Genomic DNA, 20090 nt, shown 5'->3' with positions numbered 1-20090 from the left:
GTGACTTGGAAAGTCATACTTTGTTTCCTTGTATTACTGAGTCATAGTGAATGATGTCAATTTATAATAGCTTATTTAGCCATTCATCTGAGGAAGGACATTTGGGTGCTTCAAATTTTTTGACTGCTACAAATGAAACTGCTGTAAGCATTTATGGGCAGTATGTGAAAGTCTATCATACCTTCAGTATAAGTGATCAGAAGTGCAAGTACTATGGCAGTTGCATCTTTAGTTTTTTAATTCCAGAGTGACTGAACAATTCTATATGCCCTCTAATGACATTATTGTTTCCTTGTATCTGTACCAGAGTTTGATAGTAAATTTTGTGGGTTTTTCTTTGTTTTAAAATCATTCTAACAAGTGTATAATGATACTTTACTGTGGTTCAGGGTCTCCATGTGTAGCTCAGATATATCCTGTGAGCTGCTATCTCTCGGCCTCCTGAATGTTAGCCTTTTAGACATGTTCTATCACACCTGCTTCTAGACTATATGGAAATGAGTTTTAACTGTTTCCACAGCTTCTCTACTGTTTTATGCTCTTTTTTGGTTCTTCTTGATAGGGTTTCTCTGTGTAGCTTTGGTGCCTGTCCTGAACCCAATCTGCAGACCAGGCTGGCCATCTGCCTGCCTCTGTCTCCCTAGTGCTGTCTTATGTTCTAACCAAAGGTACATAGATTCTAATTTGTCTACATCCTTACCAGCTATTATTATTATTATTTTCGTAGTTACTAGGATATTCAGTTGTATGTAAGGTTTTTGTTGTTTGTTTTTGTCTTGTTGTATAACCCAGGGTGTCCTCCAATTCTTAATTCTCCTGACTTAGCTTTAAGAGTTCTGGGATTTTGAATGTCCTCCCCCAGACCTGGATAGTTTTGTAGTTTTTTTTTTTTAATATTTTTTATTTGTTTGTTTGTTTATTTATTTATTTATTATGTATACAATATTCTGTCTGTGTGTATGCCTGCAGTCTAGAAGAGGCACCAGACTTCATTACAGATGGTTGTGAGCCACCATGTGGTTGCTGAGAATTGAACTCAGGACCTTTGGAAGAGCAGGCAATGCTCTTAACTGCTGAGCCATCTCTCCAGCCCTGTTTTGTAGTTTTGATTGCTTTGTTGAGCATCTTTACCTGTACTTTTGTGTCTAATAGAGATTTCCTCTTTTTCAGCCTCCTTCCTCCTCATTGAGACAATGTCTTGTTGTGTTACACATAGTGATTTTACACTTCTGGGTAGAAGGCCCCTGCCCCAGTCTTCCTAAATAGCTAGAAATAATAAAGTCAGTTTGACAAAAATCATTCTAATAGGCATGGTTGTATATATCTGGGGGGTAGATCCTTATCTTTTATAAAGCTTATTATTCTCACTGTTTATATATCTGCACGATGTGTGAGGTCAGAGGACAACTCTGTAGAGTTGGTTCTCTCATTCCACCTTTCTGTGGGTTCCTAGGGTAGAACTCAGGTCACTAGGTTTATGTGTTAAGTGCCTATGTTTACTGAGCCATCTTGCTTGCCCTAGTCATCTTACATATCTTTAAATTTTTTCTTTTTATTATTTTTAAGTGTGTGTATGTGTGTGCGCACGTGCACGTAGGGTGGGGTTTATATGCACATGTATGCAGGTGCCTACAGAGGCTAGAGGTGTCAATCCTCACTGCCTCCATGGAGGTACAGGTGTTTGTGAGCTGCCCTATGGGCTCTGTTGCCAGAACAATAAGTGCTTTTTAACTGCTGAACCTATGTGTGCGTAGATGTATGGACGTATGGGCATACATGGTATGGAAGTCAGAGATAACTTGCAAGCATTGTGTCTTTTCCAGTTTTAGTTTCCAGAAATCAGATTGTTAGACTTAGTGGTAAGCATGTTTACCTGGTTCACCCCCCCCCCCTTTAAAATCTTTTTCTTCTTGGTGCCATTTATTTCAATTCTTTTGGCATATATGAAGGTCAGAAAAAAATATAGAACATTCACAAATTTGGGTGTCATTATTGTGCAGGGGCTCTGCTAGTCATCTTGGTATCATTGCAGTTGTTTTAGTTTATACACTGCTGAAACATGTACCCACCCTCCTTAATATTAAAGGGTGTTCAACATTTCTGGACTAGCTGAAATAATTATATGCCATATGTCATGTGGTATAAAATACTGGCAATCCCTTCGTACCAAGTATTGAGATTAAAGACATGCATCACTATATTCAGCTTCTTGGTGAATTTTCATAATTTGAATGAATCAACTTTGTATTCCAGGAATAAATTTAGTCATGATTTATACTTAAGAGTATGTGAAATGTACATGCTCTCACGCATACAGTTTTTGCCCATGAATTATTTGGAAGTGTTTTTAGCTTTTAAGCTAGGAATTTTCCTGTTAGTATTGTGCTGATTTATATCTTGGTTCTATGGTGGTTAAAGAACATATATGCATGATTTTAATTAACAATTTGAGATGATTACTAGATAAATGACTCATAGTTAAGAGCACTCACTGCTCTTCCAGAGGATCCAAGCTTGACTTAAGTTCTAGGGGATCTCACACCCTCTTCTGGCCTCTCTGGACACCCGGCCACAGTTAGTGCACAGACATTTGTGCAAGGAAAACGCCCATTCACGTTTAAAAAACATTTCTTAATGCCTAGAAAACATTGAATTGGTCTGTATTTTCTGTAAATTTTTATGCTTAAAGTACTCGATTAAAGAATGCTATTTTTTTTCTCAAGGCCAGATTTAGTCTTGTTGGGTAAATAAGTTGTAATTTGCCCTAATTCAGTTGATTATTGCTTGTATTTTATATTATTTTTTTATCCTGCAATCATTAATCATCTCCAGCAGAACATAACAAAAATTTGAGAATGTGTTTAGCACTGAGGATTTATATTTATATTCTCTACTCCTCAGTGATGCGAAGCTCTGCTCTTCTGTATATTTATCTCAGTTTTCTGATGAAGGAGTATTTGCAGAGGGTGAGACAGTTGTGCTGCTTACAGTCATTAAAGCATTGATGGCAATTTAGGATGTGTAAAGGGATGAAGCTCAGAAGCAGAGCACTTGCTGTGAAATAGACAAAGCACTGTGTATTTCAAAATTTTATTTTTGCTGTATCTAATACAAAACTATTTGTCACTTTCTGAAGTAAGCTACTATAAAAGTTTGTATGAACATGAGGCTCAGGGAATATGTTTATCTTTGAACCTGACCAGATTCTTACTGCTCTTGTGTTTAGGTCCCTTTAACAATCAGGAGATGGCCGAATGGTTTCAGGCGGGCTATTTTACAATGTCTTTGCTTGTGAAGAGAGCATGTGATGAAAGCTTCCAGCCTCTTGGTGATATCATGAAAATGTGGGGAAGGGTTCCTTTCTCTCCAGGCCCAGCTCCTCCTCCTCATTTGGTGAGTATCTTCCTGATGGCCTGGGATACATAATAGATTCAGGAGTACTTATTTCTCTTTGAATGACAACCCAGGGTTGCAGTGAAGGAGATAAAAATGGTAGTTTTCTCTTTCTCTTTTCTTTTGAGTCAGGGTCTTGCTGTAGGCTGGCCTGGAACTTGTTTTGCAGACCAGGTTGTCCTCAAACTTGGTGATCCTCCTGGTCCTGCTGAGTTGCTATGATTATAGGCATGAGCTGTTATACCCAACCTAGTATTTTCATAGAAGGAAATTGAAATGGTAATGGCCACTTCTGAATGGGAGAGTTATATTCTGAACAGTAATGACCATTTATTTCAACACTTATTGTGCATTTGTGTGCATGCATTATATACACTATATTAAATCTATCTGTGGTTTTTCTAGCCAGTAAAGAATGAGACTACTATCTTCCCCTGACTACTAGGGATCTGGCTGCTTCCCATTCAATACTCATTTCAGAGCTTTTTTCTTCTGTGTTTCAATGTGGTTGGCTTCTGTGAATTCCTTATTATCTTTTCTTAGAATGCACATTCTTTTCCTCTCACCTCCATTTCTTTTTTTCATTTTATTTATTTATTTACTATGTATACAACATTCTGCCTCCATGTCTCTCACCTCCATTTTTGTCTTATTTTCTCACTCATACAATTTTTTACATTTGAGGCTTATCCTAAAATAAGTGCCACTAGTGTGTTAGAAAATTTTGAGGGTCCTAAACCTTTAGCTGGGAAATATTTTCTCTTGAGCCTGGCCTTTGCTAGAGGAGGTCTTTAGGTATTTGTTTATGTAGCTTTTATATGTCTTAAAATAGTGGCTCTCCATTGATAAAAATGATTATATTCAATTTAGTGTGAATACTGAATGTCTACAGTAACCTACCATTGATTTATTCAACTATATTGAGGGCTACTGGTCACACCTTCATGGTAGGTTTTTGAGAGGTGAAGATGAATGTGATACAGCCTCTGTCGTTAAAGAATTATGTAGGCAGGCCATCACTGGCCATCAGCTTTCTCTTCCATATGTCATGTTTGAGGCTTGTTTCTTTTAAATCCCAAGAACAATTGTAGTATATCATTACTTACTGGTTTAATTTACACGGCAAGGTTTGAGTCTTATTTTCTGTCTTGAAGTTGAGATGTGTCTTTCATGTATCAGGAGCTAAAAGTTGCTCACTTTGTTCTTGACATGCTCTTATTCCTTGTCTGTTCCCCAACACAGTCTGTTGGGAATCACAATTTGTACCTATTCAGATGAGGTTGTTCTTAAGCCTCTCTCTGTACCCATTCAACAACAACTTTTGGGAAACTCTGCCTCCTTGTTAGCTGTTATCTTTGCCTCAAGTCGCACTGATAAGAGAGCTGACCTTCATAAGCAGTGTTCTTAAAACCCAGGTTTCATATGAATTGTTGTCTAGTATCTAACTCCTGATGTCTCTGAATTTAGGGTGCTTCCTGCCCTAATACATTGTGTATCACATAACTTTATTTCAAGCTATAATCCGTATGTAAGAAAGATAGAACTTCATACATGATTTGCCCTAGGTTTAGTCTGTTATCATAGGTTTTTATTCTTATTATTATAGATCTTATATTTTTCTTTGTCTCCTTTTAACTTTATAAAACTATAAAATCTCAAAAAAAAAAAAACAAAAAGCCGGGCAATGGTGGCGCACGCCTTTAATCCCAGCACTCGGGAGGCAGAGGCAGGCGGATCTCTGTGAGTTCGAGACCAGCCTGGTCTACAGAGCTAGTTCCAGGACAGGCTCCAAAGCCACAGAGAAACCCTGTCTCGAAAAACCAAAAAAAAAAAAAAACTATAAAATCTCAGCCATCTTACTGGAATTGTCTACCTGTATTCTCTAACTTCCAGTGTATTCATAACACTTAATTTGAAGGAGTAGTTGCTCAGAGGTTTTTTTTCCCCCACATATTTTCAACATTTTAAGGATAGTTATACCTTAATTTTATGAACTGATCATGTGCTACTGAGAATTTCCTTTCCATCCCATCAACTGTTAGGTCATTTTACTCTTTTCCTTAATGTCCTAATTCTCTGATTCCTATATGACCTTTAAAGCAAGCCACTAAGATTTGGAGTGCTGGGTAATTTTTCAGTTACAATAACAGTTCTGTATAACACTGTTCAGCATTCAGCTTGAAGTAGTGGACAGTGCTGAATAAGGACCTTATGTGGCTTATGTTGGAGAACCACCTTATTCCACTAGGTGGCAGTGTTTGGTTTAAAAGGCAGTAGGTTTTTTTGTTTTTTTTTTTTTTTAAGGTGTTTGAAGGGCAAAAGGTTGGAATAGGAAGTAAAAGTCTGGGGTTTACTGTGCTATTAGGTGTGTATACTCAGTGACACCATCTCAATGCTGTTTATTTCATGGTACTTTTTTCTACACTCAGGGAGAATTGGACCAGGAACGCCTGACCAGACAGCAGGAACTCACTGCCTTATACCAAATGCAACACCTCCAGTACCAGCAGTTCTTAATACAGTAAGAGCAGTGATGCAGTAGGATGCACTGCAGCACCAAAGGAGTCTGAGATAGAATCTGCTCCCAAGTCTCACCTTATATAGTGAGAACTCAAGGCTTCTGTGATACTTGAGTAGCCTGCTAGTGGCATGTGTCCCACTGTCCATCTAATTTTAGTCTTACCCTTTTAAGTGCTGGAAGATTGCAGAAAATAACATCTAATTATGATTTTCAGGGTCTTTAGTTGCTGAGGAAAGAGTCAACAAACATGTTAAGAACTAAGTACTTTCTGAGGGACACAAAGGAAAAACAGAGGAGAAGGCAGGAAGAAGTAAAAATCACGCTGTTAGGAATGGTGTAGAGTGATGACCAATCCACTAAAGTCGTTGAGATAGGATTTAGCTGTGTAGCCCTAACTGCCCTGAAACTATGTTTTACAGCCTTAGTCTCCTGAGCACTGAACTCTGGGGAAAGAAATAACATTTGTGCTGGCATATGGGTTGGCACTGTCTTCTTGGTGGCCTGCTGCCTCTTTTAAGCAAAACATTATTGGACCACTGACTTAACATGTTTATAGATTGTCTGTGACTCCTATTAAATCATAAAGGCAGAACTGAGGAATTGCAGCTGCAAGCCTGAAGATATTTACTGTTTGGAACTTTGAGAGTTAGTGGAAGATATTATCTAAAACTTTCCAAGCTAAAACATAAAATTTGAGACTTTGTAGAAGTGATTTTATTTTGCAGAGTTCTTCATTTAGAAATAGGTGTTCAGATTTGCTTATTGTCACAATTTGGGAAAGGATTGGTACTGATCATCTTGACATTTTGTGATGTGTGGTATGCATATATTACACATCATTTGTTTCATATGTACATATATATGTATCTCCTTGAAAAACATCATGTGTGAGTTTTCTCTAGAGTGAATTAGAAAATTTCCTGTGGTTATTAGCGCATAGAATTATAAAATATATTTGATTGTTATTTCTAATTGTGGTTTAGGGAAGAGATGAGTTGGATTTTGTTTCCCAAAATTTTATATATGGGGTAGATAGGTCATATGTATGTGTGTGTGTGTGTGTGTGTGTGTGTGTGTGTGTGTGCATATATATATATATATATATACTTTTGTTTTTTTAATTTTAAAGGCAACAGTATGCACAGGTTTTGACTCAACAGCAGAAAGCAGCTTTATCATCTCAACAGCAACAGCAGTTGGCCGTTCTTCTCCAGCAGTTCCAAGCTCTGAAAATGAGGTTGGTGGTCATTCCATTTGTCATATTCTGTGTGTATGTGCGCGCGTGTGTGTGCACGCACACAAGAAAGAGAGAATGAGTTAAGGAGAATAAAGAAATGTTGATATGATGTTTGAGTTTTCAGCATCAGAACATTCCCACAAAACTTGTCTTCATGGTATATATAAAAATAGTGTGACTTGAAAATTACTTAGCTAGAAGGGTTTACATATATTAAAAAGCATTTACCTATAGAGTATGCAATCTTTTGAATCATAATCTAAGAGTGATGATAACACTTGGAACCTGTAACAAAAGATCATATAGCCTGGGATTTAATTTCACTTTTACCCATGGTATCTGAAAAAAAGATTTGATCACAAGGTCATGATTTACTGAATTCCCAAATCATTAAGCCATTAATCTGGACAAAGCAATTATGAAGACATTCTTAAATTCCTTCTACTACAGATTTTCATTCAGGGTGCTTGCCTCAGCTCCTGAAGTTGCCTCAGCAGTTACTGTTCCAAACTTGTACTGTTTGTCTTAATCAGTCCTTCACATTTCTCATGTGAACCTTAACCCATGTGATGAGGTAAGCAGGTTAACAGTCAGGCCTCTATTACTTACTTACTTACGTGTGTGTGTGTGTGTGTGTGTGTGTGTATGTGTGTATGTGTATGTGTGTATGTATGTATTCAAGACATTGTCTCTCTGTGTAGCCCTGGCTGTTCTGGAACTCTTTCTGTAAGACCAGGCTAGCCTAAGACTCAAAGGTCTGCCTGCCTCTGTTTCCCAAGTGCTGAAATTAAAGACATGTGGCACCACACCTGGCTTGGTCTCTATTTTAATGGTAAGCAAACTGTACCCTTGAGATACTGAGGGCTTGATTAACCTGATGTATAGAAGACCTTAGAGACAAGTGAAATGCAGTTCTTGGTTGTTTTTATTGTTTCAAGACAGGGTCTCACTATATAGACCAGGCTACCTTAGAGATCTGCTTATCTTCCAAGAACTAGGATTGAAGGCATGTACCACCACACCCAGTTTTCATCCTTTTAAAATAGGGCCTAATACTAACAAAGCAGAAGCAGATCCATCTCTGAGGCCAGTCTGGTCTATATAGTAAGTTCCAGGTCATTCAGTGCTACATCGTGGGACTCTGTCTCAGTAAAAAAAAAAAACAAAAAACAAAAAACAAAAACAAGACAACAGCCGGACAACTCAGAAACCTACTAGTAATCTAGAAATCCCTCTTTATCTGATTTTTCAAGTGACAGGAACACATTGACCTTTTATTTCCCTTTTGCAGAATATCTGATCAGAACATCATTCCCTCAGTAACTAGGTCTGTGTCAGTGCCAGATACTGGCTCTATCTGGGAGCTTCAGCCAGCAGCCTCACAGCCCACAGGTAAAAATTGAGCTTTGCTTATAGTGCAACATAAAGGATTTAGAGTGTAATAGTTATTTGTAGTTATTTTTAATGTTACATATGTCTATTATTACTAATTTTTTTAAAAAGAAGCTTCATATGTAGTAGATCCAAGAAAGGCTTTCTAGGAAGTGTTTTGTATGTAAACTGTTTGAATTGTATGAGTCAGTTTCTGTTTTTATTGTTCTAACTAATGTAGGTTGTTTTGTTTTGTTTTGTGGTGCTGCAGCAGTCTCCAGACCCTTCTGTGGCAGACAAGGGCTATGCCACTTTTCCAAATCTCCAGCCCTGAAAAGTATTTTGTTTTTGATATCTCTGCTGGAGTGTGTGGGGGTGGGTTGTGTGTGGAAAGTAATGATGTTCTCTCTGTTGCAACTAAAGATATCTAACCTTGCAAGTGCTGCCGAATTTTAGCATGAGAAATACCCACTTTAAATGAACACCTTCTCTTGTTCTGTGATACTTTGTGTGTCAAGTTAGAAAACTTGGGAGTTGAGATTTTCAAAATCTTTGTAATTGGTAGAGTAAGCTTGTTTTGTTGCTAAGGTATAATATACACAAAAGTGGAGAGTTTGACCAATAACGCTTATAGGCAAGAGCAAATTGGCTTATAAATTCTTAATAACCAGTTTTTTTAGAGTTGGTGAGCCATCAAGTGATAGTTTGAGAACTGACCCTACAGAGTAGGCAGTAGAGGGCCTAGTGTCTTCCTTCTGAAACCTTCCCAAAGAAATTAAAGGAAAACTTTCCTACTGTGTATATATTATTCTTAGTTAGTTAGTTAGTTAGTTAGTTAGTTAGTTAGTTAGTTAGTTAGTTAGTTAGTTGTGTATGGTATGTGTCTGTGTGTCTGTCCTCATGGAGGTAAGGACAACTTGTGCCAGTTGGTTCTCTACTACCTTGTCAGCCCTAGGGGTCAAACTCTTGTTATCAGACTTGATGGCAATGGCCTTTTTTCCACTGAGTCACCTTGCCAGACCACATTATTGTTTTTTTAGTACTCATTTATATTTAGGTTTTTGGAGCTTCTAAGTACCTTAAACAGTTTACATGTAGTCAGGTCCTTTTAGGTACTCAATTGGTTTTATACACACAGTATTTAATTTGCACAGATATATTGTAATAAGTATGCAGAAAAATAATGTCTGGGATTGTAAGTTCAGTGGTAAAATACTTGTCTAGTATGTGCAACACTATTAAATCTCTAGTACCACAAAAAGCAAAATAGAGAATTAGTGTCAACAAGTTTAACTAACAATAAAATAATAGACTCTGAAGCCTTAATTTTTTTGTGTTTTATTTTTCTTTGAGATAAGGTTTCAGGTAACTTTGATTTAATAGTATCCAAGGCTGACCTTGAACTTAGAATCCTCCTGAGAGCTCTACTTCCAGAGTGCTGGTATTATAGAAATGTTTCCCCATGCTTAGCTTGGAAACCCTTAAATTTGCTTCTACATCTATCTGGCTGTGTACTTTGTTTGCCAGTTGTAGAAGTAAATAAGGGGCTTCAACTCAAGACCAAGTGTAATTTGTAAGACCTGCCCAGGCTCTCTCCAAAGAGATGTAGCTCACATTACAACCATAAGAAGACCAGCTGAGTAACATTTAATACATATATAGTGTGTAACCACCTGGTTCTCTACTTGGTGTGCAATAGGAGATTGTATGGCTATTAGAAATCTCTCCTATGGAATTTGGAATTGGAATTACCATGCCATTCTTGCCATGTTGTTCCTTTTGAAGTTTTAAAATTAGTTCATCTATAAAGATGAGGACATACCAGGTACTTGTATGGAGCATTACAAGGATGAAAATTGGTTCTTCAGTAAATGTCTCATATTTCCTTACCTTCATTATGTATTGAAGAGTATTTATAAGAATGTGCTGGCTCAGTTTCTTTTAAAAAACAGCAAAACATGGTGGCATATATTTTTAATCTCAGCATTTGGGAGACTGAGACGGGAGGAGTTCACATTCAAGGTTATTTTGGACTGTATAGCAAGACAGCCCCGCACACTCCTCCCAAAGACAGAACAGTTGTATATGATGGAGCTCATTTCAGGTCCAGGGAACCTCTTCATCTGCGGTTCTGTCTACACTATACTCTTGTACCTTACTCAGTTTTGTCTTTGTCTTACAGTTTGGGAAGGTGGTAGTGTATGGGATCTTCCCTTGGATACCACGACACCAGGCCCTTCCCTGGAACAGCTTCAGCAACTAGAGAAGGCCAAAGCTGCAAAGGTCTGGAACTTAATCTTCACAACTGTGTACCTTCCAGCTAAGATCCAAGGCTTTATTTCTTTTCCTCTAGCTCCTATTTTTAGTTTATTTCTACTTAGCTGGGATAAGTACATTGTATTCTATCTTTTTGTGCCCCCCCCCAAAAAAAACAAAACTAAAGACCTCAATTAAAATTGGTTAGTATTAAGTTCCTTAATGATGATCATGGTCATATGTATATTTTACTTACATTATTCTTGGTATGATTATTCATCACGAATACTGTTAGGAAATATCTGCTATATTGTTATAGATTCTTCATCTGAGGCTTGCATTCCTCGTATCCTCGGGCATGAAGCTGAAATGTTCAGCATGATCTTTAGATTCTAGAGGAACTAACAATCTTGAATTTTGGTTTAGAACTTGCCAAAACAGGATATCTATGCCAGAGCATGCTATGATTCTAATTGCTCTATTCTCGCACTCAAGGAGAGTCACACTTAATGCATCTTGTATCCCAAGGGGGTTATGGTCTCTTTATAGAACCCAGAGAATGAAAAGGTCCATGGTGAGAGCTGTCTCCATAAATGAGAGAGTGTAGTTCTTTACAGTTCTTGAGTTTAGTCTCTTATAGTTCCTCAGTGCTTTTTGCTGAAGATACGTGGGTAAGAATAATGTATTTCAAGTAGTTTACCAGTTCTCAGGTGGGTAGGGAGATGTAGACAAGCGGCAGTTAAATTTACAGGGTGGTCAGGACTGTATATTAGAGAGCTTAGAGAGGTGGGTGGTATTTTTGATAGTTAGCAGTTCATAAATTACTTTGCACTTCAAGATTTGTAGGAGTTTGGTTTTGTTTGTGACATAATCTCACTATTGTAACCCTGATTGTCTTGGAAGTTACTCGGTAGACCAAGTTGGCCTCAAACTTGAGGTGGTTCTACTGCCTCTGCTTTCCAAATACTGGGATGTGTCACCATGCCTCAGCGTGGGTTTTCAGATATGAAAATTAAATTGCAGTTAAAGGAAATAGTACTGGCTAGATGGATTTGAGAACATTCAGGAATCAGGAAATAGTTAAGTAATTTCATCTGACTTGGAGCCAAGGTACAGTCTGAGGAGTAAGATGAGCAGGGCTGTCATGAGTGTCTTGGACACTCATGATAGAATTTATTTGCATGGCAAGGAACGCTGCCAGATAAGTCTGGCTTCCCCAACCCCCAACCCCCTTGGGTGAGACTCTTAGAATATGGGTGAGAAAAGAAAAGACCTGAAGTGTAGTTGAGGTTAAACCCTGCATTCATTCCTAGCAGCCATGCTGGTAGTTGTTGAAACCTTATAGTCACATTGTTAGATCCCAGTCAAAGGTGTTCTGTAGAGACAAGTAAAGAAATACCATACATACACTTGAGGACACTTCTGATGTTACTCTCATGTTGGCCACTTTGTGTCCCACGTCTTAGAGATGTGGTGTAATGTCATGTTAAGGGAAGAGGTGATCAAAGTGGGAAGAACATTCATGTAGTTTAGAAGAGCAGAAAAGTGATTACTATGCCATCTTGGAGCTTAGAGATTCAGGGTTTTATCCACACATTGCAGCACAGCAGCGTGCTGCTGAGTGTGTATGGCAGCATCAACCTCTCACTAAATGCTTTGCTTCAAATTACCCTATGCTTGCTGTCCAAACAATGGAAATTCTCTTTCATCATCCAGCTAGAGCAGGAGAGAAGAGAGGCAGAAATGAGGGCAAAAAGGGAAGAGGAGGAGCGAAAGAGGCAAGAAGAACTCCGTAGACAACAGGAGGAAATTCTCCGGAGGCAGCAGGAGGAAGAAAGGAAAAGACGGGAAGAAGAGGAGCTGGCTAGAAGGAAGCAGGTATGTCTCTGGGAGCTATGCACATAAAAGAAGTTTTTGGCTCCTTGGTGAGGGCCTTTGGTGATGTGATCCCTTCCCTATCAAGAGCAGTGGGGAGAGAAGGCTATAATGGTGGGATTAAAAAACTCACTCACTTTCAGAAAGAACTTGTTTTCTATCAGTGTCAACTAAAGGGCTAGTGTTCAGTCTTAACTTTTCTTAATTTATTCATAACCTAATTAGATTTCAACTATTTTGAACTTGCTGGTAAAAACATGAAGTATTTTGGTGCACAACATTACTTGTTTTAAAGTCAAATGTGCTTTCAAATTAACACCTGTGATAACATATAAAATTTGAAGTGTACAGCCGGGCGGTGGTGGCGCACGCCTTTAATCCCAGCACTCGGGAGGCAGAGGCAGGCGGATCTCTGTGAGTTCGAGGCCAGCCTGGTCTACAAGAGCTAGTTCCAGGACAGGAACCAAAAGCTAAGGAGAAACCCTGTCTCGAAAAATCCAAAAAAAAAAAAAAATTGAAGTGTACAGTCAGTGGCATCATATATGTCCAGTTGAAGAATAGCTTACCTTCCCAAACTGAACATTCTTGACCTTTGAAGCAGTGATTTCCATTTTTTACCCCCTGCTATTTACATTCTTCATTCTGTCTCTCATGATTTTGACTACTCTGGGTACCTCATGTAGTCAAACAATGCCTGTCTCATGCAGAACTCTGTGTGTACACAGACAAGGTCTCCCTCTTGTCTAGATTACTTAACTAATCTACAATATAGATTTTTTTTACTGTTTTTTTTTTAGTGTTTTTACTGTTTCATTTTGAGTAATTAGTTGACCTTAACTTGCTTGGTCTGTATTTCTAGTGGAGTATTTATAGACTCCAATGGAAGACTCTCCTCTGGTGGCTTAAAACATAGCTTTTGGTCACAAGTTTGTACTTATTTGCTCAGGACCCATGATAAAATAAGTACAGATCTCTTAGAATTACACCATGTTAATGTAAGATAACAATGAAGGACTAGAAACATGATTAAAGCACTGGCTTCTCTTCCAGAAGAACCGGGATTAGATGCCAAGCACCCACATAATGGCTCATAACCATCTATAACTCAAGTTCTATGTCAGTGGTTCTTAACCTTCCTAATGCTGAGACCCTTTAATACAATTTCTCATTGGAATGACCCCCAACCATAAAATTATTTTGTTGCTATTTCATAACTGTAATGTTACTACTGTTATGAATTGTAACATAAAATCTGATATATAGGATATCTGATACGTGACAACCCATAGGTTGAGAACCACTATTCCAGAGCATTCGGTGTTCTGTCTTGCCCCCTAAGGCTATCAGGCACTCATGTGGTACACAAGGCAGGTATACATTCAGGTAAAACACCCATATACATAAAAATAAATAAATCTTTTAAAGATAATAGGCTATGAATTTGAGAGAGAATGAGACGTGGGGTCAAGGAAGATGATGTAAATATAGTACACATGTATGAAATTTTTTAAAGATTCAAAAAAGAAGCCAGGCAATAGTGGCTTAAGCCTTTAAACCCAGCTTGGGAGGCAGAGGGAACTAGATCTCTGAGTTTAAGGCCAGCCTGGTCTACATAGAGAAATCCTGTCTCAGGGGTGGGGTTGAGGGTGGGTTAAAAAAAGATAGGCATTTAATTCTGCAGCACTTAGCATTCCTTCTCTACATGATTCTATGTTGTACTTATTGGTGGAACTGTTATCCTTCAGAAGATGTTCTCATGACTTTTCTTCACTAGGTTTTGGTGTATATGTAGACTTAACCTCTTTATCCTTTTTGTTTTTAGGTGATTAAAAAATAAGGGCTAAAAAGTACCAACAGAGAAAGTAGCGCGTGCGTTTCAATATTCTGTCTAGGGTTAGCAGTAAACATGTGTCATTATCCAAGCCAGGGTAGACTTCTTACTGTTTTGCAGTGTACTAATATTTTAAATAGTTGGCTTTTCGTTCATTTTATTTCTTTTGAAGACAGCATCTTGCCATGTAGATTAGGCTGGCCTTAGAGTTACAGAGGTCTTCCTGCCTCTGTATCTTGAGTGCTGGGATTCAAATCCTGCACCACCATGTCCAGCTTCATTATGTTTTTTGTTGTTGCTATTGTTTGTTTGGTTTTGTTTTTATCTGCCACTCTTCTCCACCCCAACAGGGTTTCTCTGTATAGCCCTGACTGTCCTGAAACTCATTCTGTTGTCCAGGCTGGCCTTGAACTCAGAGGTCTGCTTGCCTCTCCCTCCTGAGTGCTGGGATTAGAGATGTGCACCACCACTGCCTGGCTTGTTTTTTATCATATATAGCTGCCTTCTCAACGTACATGGTACTTTTCACTCCAGATCTTGTTCTATACCTACAGAGACTTAAGTAGCTCATTACCTGTTCCTCTTTGAATACTGGCAAGCTAGAGCTTCACACACATTCTATCCTCCCTGCTGTTTTCTTTAGGAGGAGGCTCTGCGGCGCCAGCGGGAGCAAGAGATTGCACTAAGGCGGCAGCGAGAAGAGGAGGAAAGGCAGCAGCAGGAAGAAGCGCTTAGAAGGCTGGAGGAGAGGAGGAGAGAAGAAGAAGAAAGAAGGAAGCAGGAAGAACTGCTACGCAAGCAGGTGACAAGATACTTACTGTGCTGATTGGTTTTGAAGCTAGGAGTTTGTAGTAGGAAGCAGCTCTTCTGAGGTTTTTCAGCTTGCTGACAGTTACCAAAAGAAACCTGAGTGTTCTGAGGCTTGTTACTTCAGTCTGTATTCTTTACCTCTTCAAATGAACACTTGTTCTGAGGGAAACAGAAATCAATCTTTCTCATTTTCTTCATCTCTTTGGTAAAAGTGCAAAAGGTGTGCGGTTTTAAAAATTTATTCTTATTTTTGAGATGGGGATGGATCTCACTGTGTAGATTTCTGTGTTCTGGAGCTCACTACATAATCACTATGTAGATTACATTACCTCCAATCTCACAGAGCTCTGCCCACCTCTGCTTTCTAAGTGCTGAAATTAAAAGTATGCACCACCATTAAAAAATAAAAAATCCATAATAGCATGGATTTTGGGCCTTTCTATTTTCTATATGCTTTTTTGGTGGCGTGATTAAAACACTCAGGTTTTGATTTAGTAATGTTTGGGTTTTCCCCACCAATTTAAAGTTTTAGTTCTCTTAGATGTGTAATATTTCTTTGGGTTTTTTGAGACAGGGTTTCTCTGTGGTTTTGGAGCCTGTCCTGGAACTAGCTCTTGTAGACCAGGCTGGTCTTGAACTCACAGAGATCCGCCTGCCTCTGCCTCCCGAGTGCTGGGATTAAAGGCATGTGCCACCACCGCCCGGCTAGATGTGTAATCTTTATATTCTGAAAATATATTCTTTGTTAAATAAATGTTTTTACCTGTATGCTCCTTTAGACTGTGGTTTGACTATATCCTTTGTTCTTAATAGTATCTTTGTAAAGTTTTTGAGAATTTCAAGAATGAGTATACTGCCAGGCGATGGTGGCGCACGCCTTTAATCCCAGCACTCGGGAGGCAGAGGCAGGCGGATCTCTGTGAGTTCGAGACCAGCCTGGTCTTACAGAGCTAGTGCCAGGACAGGCTCCAAAGCCACAGAGAAACCCTGTCTCGAAAAACAAAAAAAAAAAAAAAAAAAGAATGAGTATACTGTTTACATTATTTCCACCTCTGTCTGTCCTCCTCCCAACTCCTTCTTTTCCCTATTCTGCCTTCTTGAATTCATGGCCTTCATGGCCTCTTGTTCTATAACTATTTATATATGTGTATACACACAAACACACCCTCCAGAGTCCCCTGTTGCTTATAGATATATTTGTTTAGGACTGACCTTAGGATTGGGAAACCTATTGGGGGCTTGTCCCTGGAGAAAATGGATTCTCCTTCCCTTGAGAGCCATTGAGTGCCTATAGCTCTTCATATAGAGGTGAGACTATGTTGAGATTTTTCTTTATGTTGTTATATTGACTGATGTGATCGTTTCAAGTCTAATTCAGTCAACCATACTGTTGATGGGTACAGCGTCTGTGCCATGTCTTTAAGACATTATCTCACAGTAGCTGTCCGGATTTTTTTGGTGCTTATGATCCTCCGTGATGTTCCCTGAACTGAACCTTAGTTGCAGGAGTTGTGTTGTAGATAACCCTTTTGAAACTGGGCATGTCTCACAGTAATTCTCTGCTGCGAAAAGAAATTGCTTTGACAAAGGGTGAGAACTGTACTTATCTGTGTCTAAGGATACAGTTGGAAGCTATAATGGTTTAGGAAAATGGCAGTAGTAGGTTCTCCCAGTAATAGGGTTTGACCATTCTGACCATAGGTTCTTCACTAGGCTTACAGTACCAGGTATGAGGTCTCTATTATTGAGCAGCCTTAAGTCCAGTTAGACATCTGTTGGTTACTCCCAGAATATAAGTGCCATTGTTGCACCATTGGGAGTATCTTTCTCAGCTTGCCATTTTTGTGATTTACACATTTTACAGCTGGGTAGGATTGTTGATTACTTTTTTCCCCTGGCAGTCTGTGTGGCACCTTCTGGTACTATGAGAGCTTAGTCATTAGGGAGGAGGCTTCTAGATTGATCTCTTATTTCTATAATCAAGAGTGTGTCATGTCTTTAGCAACAGGGTCTCACCTTCAGAAGGCAGCCAATGATGATGGTAGTAGGGGTCTCTTGTGGTCTCCTGATTAACAACTTGAAGGAAATGTTTCTTGCCTGGAACTTGGGTTTTTGTTAGATTGTGTTGGATAATTCCACTGCTTGTCTGTCTGTCACCCTACCTGTTTATTATCTGTCTAATCTATTGTTTCCTTGTGGCTTTTTCAAATATGTTCTTCCCTCCTTCTCCTTCTGTATTGTCCTCCCTTCCCCTACCCTAGTTAAGTCCTTCCCCTTTAAGTCCTTTTTCTTGCTTTCCCCCTTCATATCTGTGTCCTACTATCCCATTTTCTAGAGTTCATTCTACCCCACTTCCCACATTGTCCTTTTCTACCTTCTGCTTCTGTAATGTAATATGAATTTTTGGAGTATGATGTGAATGCAAGCACCATGTGTACCACCTAACAAATAATGGAGGTCAGAGGACAACTCCCTTAGGAATTAGCTCTCCTTCCATCATGGTTTCCAGGGATCAAGCTCAAGCTATCAACCTTAAATCACAGGTGCCAAGACATCTTGGCTTCCTGGAGTTTTTAAACTTTTCCTTATGTTCAGAGAACATGGCCTCTAAGTTCTCCATGATGGTGTGTCTTGGTGACCATAACGTGTATTTTCAGGCTATCTACTCCTCAGCAATTAAGTATAATCCTGCAAATAATATCAAGGTGATTGATACATTTGGTATTTTCATTTCTTTATGTCCAGTTTTGTCACTGCTAAGAGAGGCATTCTAAGATTTTTATTTGTTCATTTCTCTTTAGTTCTGTCCTTTTCCCCTTGTGTTTTAAATTCTGTTACTAGTTGCATACAAATCTACTATTGTTCTATCCTAAGACCTTGTTTGTAAGTTTAGTGGGGAGGTTCAGCTCCCCTTAATGGAATGTATATGAGAAACACACTGGAACACTGAGGGTGAAAGGAGACACGTCCTAAGATACTCAGATTAGCAAAGCAGCTCTGATAAGTGGGATTACAGATGTTGAGCCAGATTGCCCTCAGGTCCTCATGCATCTCACCTAGCCCTTTTGGTTTTTGAGAAAACATATAACAAACATTGTGATTATAAAGCTTATGAATTCTTGCCATCTTGGAAGGCTTTGTTTTGGTAGGCATTTACCTTGTTGAAGACAATTGTTAAAGCTGTCTTCTTAGTACTAGCCTGTCGTAGAGCAATTGAACACTTTTCAGTTCTTCCAGCTGTTCCATTTTGGTTCAGTCCCTTAGCACTACCTCGTGTAGGTTGGGTCAGCATCTTTGAGGGCTCATCTCTTACGTGATTCCTTCCGTCATCCCTCTTTGCACATCTGCCTTCTAAATGTATATCCACACGCTGTCCCAGATCACACTTTAACCATCTCATGTTACTTAAACTCTGTGAAATCAGATAGTGTCTTCAGGAGAAAAATTGCAAATTTGCAAATACTGTTTGGTTATTTGTTTTGCAGTGCTAGGGATTAAATCTGGAGCACTGGTGTGCTAGGCAAATAAATGCTTTCTCTGACGACTGATAGATTTGTTTCACTTTGGTGTTCAGTTTGTTACTGTTATTATTATTGTTGTATTATTAATTGGTTTGGATTGGTTTTGTGTTTGTTTGTTTTTGATTTCTTAAATTTTATTTAATGCTTTTAAATTACAGACTTTGGTGCAGTCATGGTATTCTACCACTGGGGGAAATCAAACCTCCAAAGCATTGCATTCTAATATTTAAAATTTTATTTTTAGAATAATTTTAGATTTTCAGATAACTTGGGAAAATAGAAAGTACCCATATATGTTCTGCATATAGTTTCCTCTGCTATTAATATTTTACATTAGTATGGTACATTAGTTAACAGTTATAAGGCCAGTTATCAAAACTCCATTGTTCATTCCGATTGTCTGAAAGTTTTCTAAGCATCCTTTTGAGCTACAGGATTACATTCTTACTAATCACATTGCATTTAGCTGTCATGCTTCCTATGTCCTTGGCTGTGACAGTTTTTCATACTTAATTCTTTTGAAATATGTTTTAAATTAAAATAGAATTATATTACTCTTCCTCCTACCTTTCTTCTTTCCAGCCCCTCCCAGGTACCCTCCTTTGAACCTCTTCCATGCCTCCCACATGCATACAAGTATGTATGTACATGTATGCACAAACATGTATGTATGTATAACACAACTTGCTGAATCTGGTATTGTTGTTTATATATATGATTTCAAGGCTAACTACTTTGCATTGGACAACCAATGAGGAGGCTCATCCCTGGGACAGGCTAGTTTTCCTCTCCCAGCAATCATTAATTGCCTATAGTTCTTTTTCCAGGGTTGGGACCTCTTGAAATTTTTCTCATTATCGCCATTCTTCCCATCTTGTTTTTGTAGACATTTTTAGGAGAAACTGTTTCATAGCATATTTCTTAGTATTCTGCTCTTATAGTCTTGTAGCCCCATCTTCATAGATGTTCTCTGAACCATAGATGCGAGAGCTGTGCCGCAACTCTGTCTATTGGATCTGGATTTACCATGGTCTATTGATCTCTGCTTTGTGTCCAGGTGTGGCTTCCTGGGATGGTCTCCATTTTCTGTAAGGCGAGGTTTCTGTGATGAGCAATGGTAGCTACATTTATCTGTGGGTATAAGGAGAAGATTTAAAGTTTGTAGTAAGAAATTGTGCTGGTTGAGCCGGGCGGTGGTGGCGCACGCCTGTAATCCCAGCACTCGGGAGGCAGAGGCAGGCGGATCTCTGTGAGTTCGAGGCCAGCCTGGTCTAC

The 20090-nt window shown here is 38.8% G+C and overlaps 1 protein-coding gene and 1 non-coding gene across 5 annotated transcripts in view; one reads left to right on the top strand and one right to left on the bottom strand.

Annotated features, from left to right (window-relative positions):
• Positions 1–20090, top strand: part of Gigyf2 (GRB10 interacting GYF protein 2) — a 140087-nt gene that overhangs the window by 95214 nt on the left and 24783 nt on the right. For all 4 annotated transcript variants that reach the window (XR_003378171.1, XM_026786097.1, XM_005361740.2 and 1 more), the window contains 7 exons: positions 3227–3393; positions 5823–5914; positions 7044–7151; positions 8443–8543; positions 10705–10805; positions 12495–12656; positions 15128–15286. Coding sequence is in view for 3 of the 4 variants with exons in the window: in XM_026786097.1 (XP_026641898.1) it covers positions 3227–3393; positions 5823–5914; positions 7044–7151; positions 8443–8543; positions 10705–10805; positions 12495–12656; positions 15128–15286 (890 nt within the window). In the remaining variant the exon portion in view is untranslated. The remainder of the gene's footprint in view (positions 1–3226; positions 3394–5822; positions 5915–7043; positions 7152–8442; positions 8544–10704; positions 10806–12494; positions 12657–15127; positions 15287–20090) is intronic.
• Positions 1956–2063, bottom strand: LOC113457705. Its single transcript, XR_003378214.1, has one exon. It is a non-coding gene; the product is annotated as a U6 spliceosomal RNA (small nuclear RNA).

The sequence above is a fragment of the Microtus ochrogaster genome, linkage group LG4 (assembly GCF_000317375.1).
Source record: "Microtus ochrogaster isolate Prairie Vole_2 linkage group LG4, MicOch1.0, whole genome shotgun sequence".
NCBI classification, from domain to species: Eukaryota; Metazoa; Chordata; class Mammalia; order Rodentia; family Cricetidae; genus Microtus; species Microtus ochrogaster.
The sequence above is the reverse complement of the archived record's forward strand: the minus strand, read 5'-3'. Positions and strand labels throughout refer to the sequence as shown.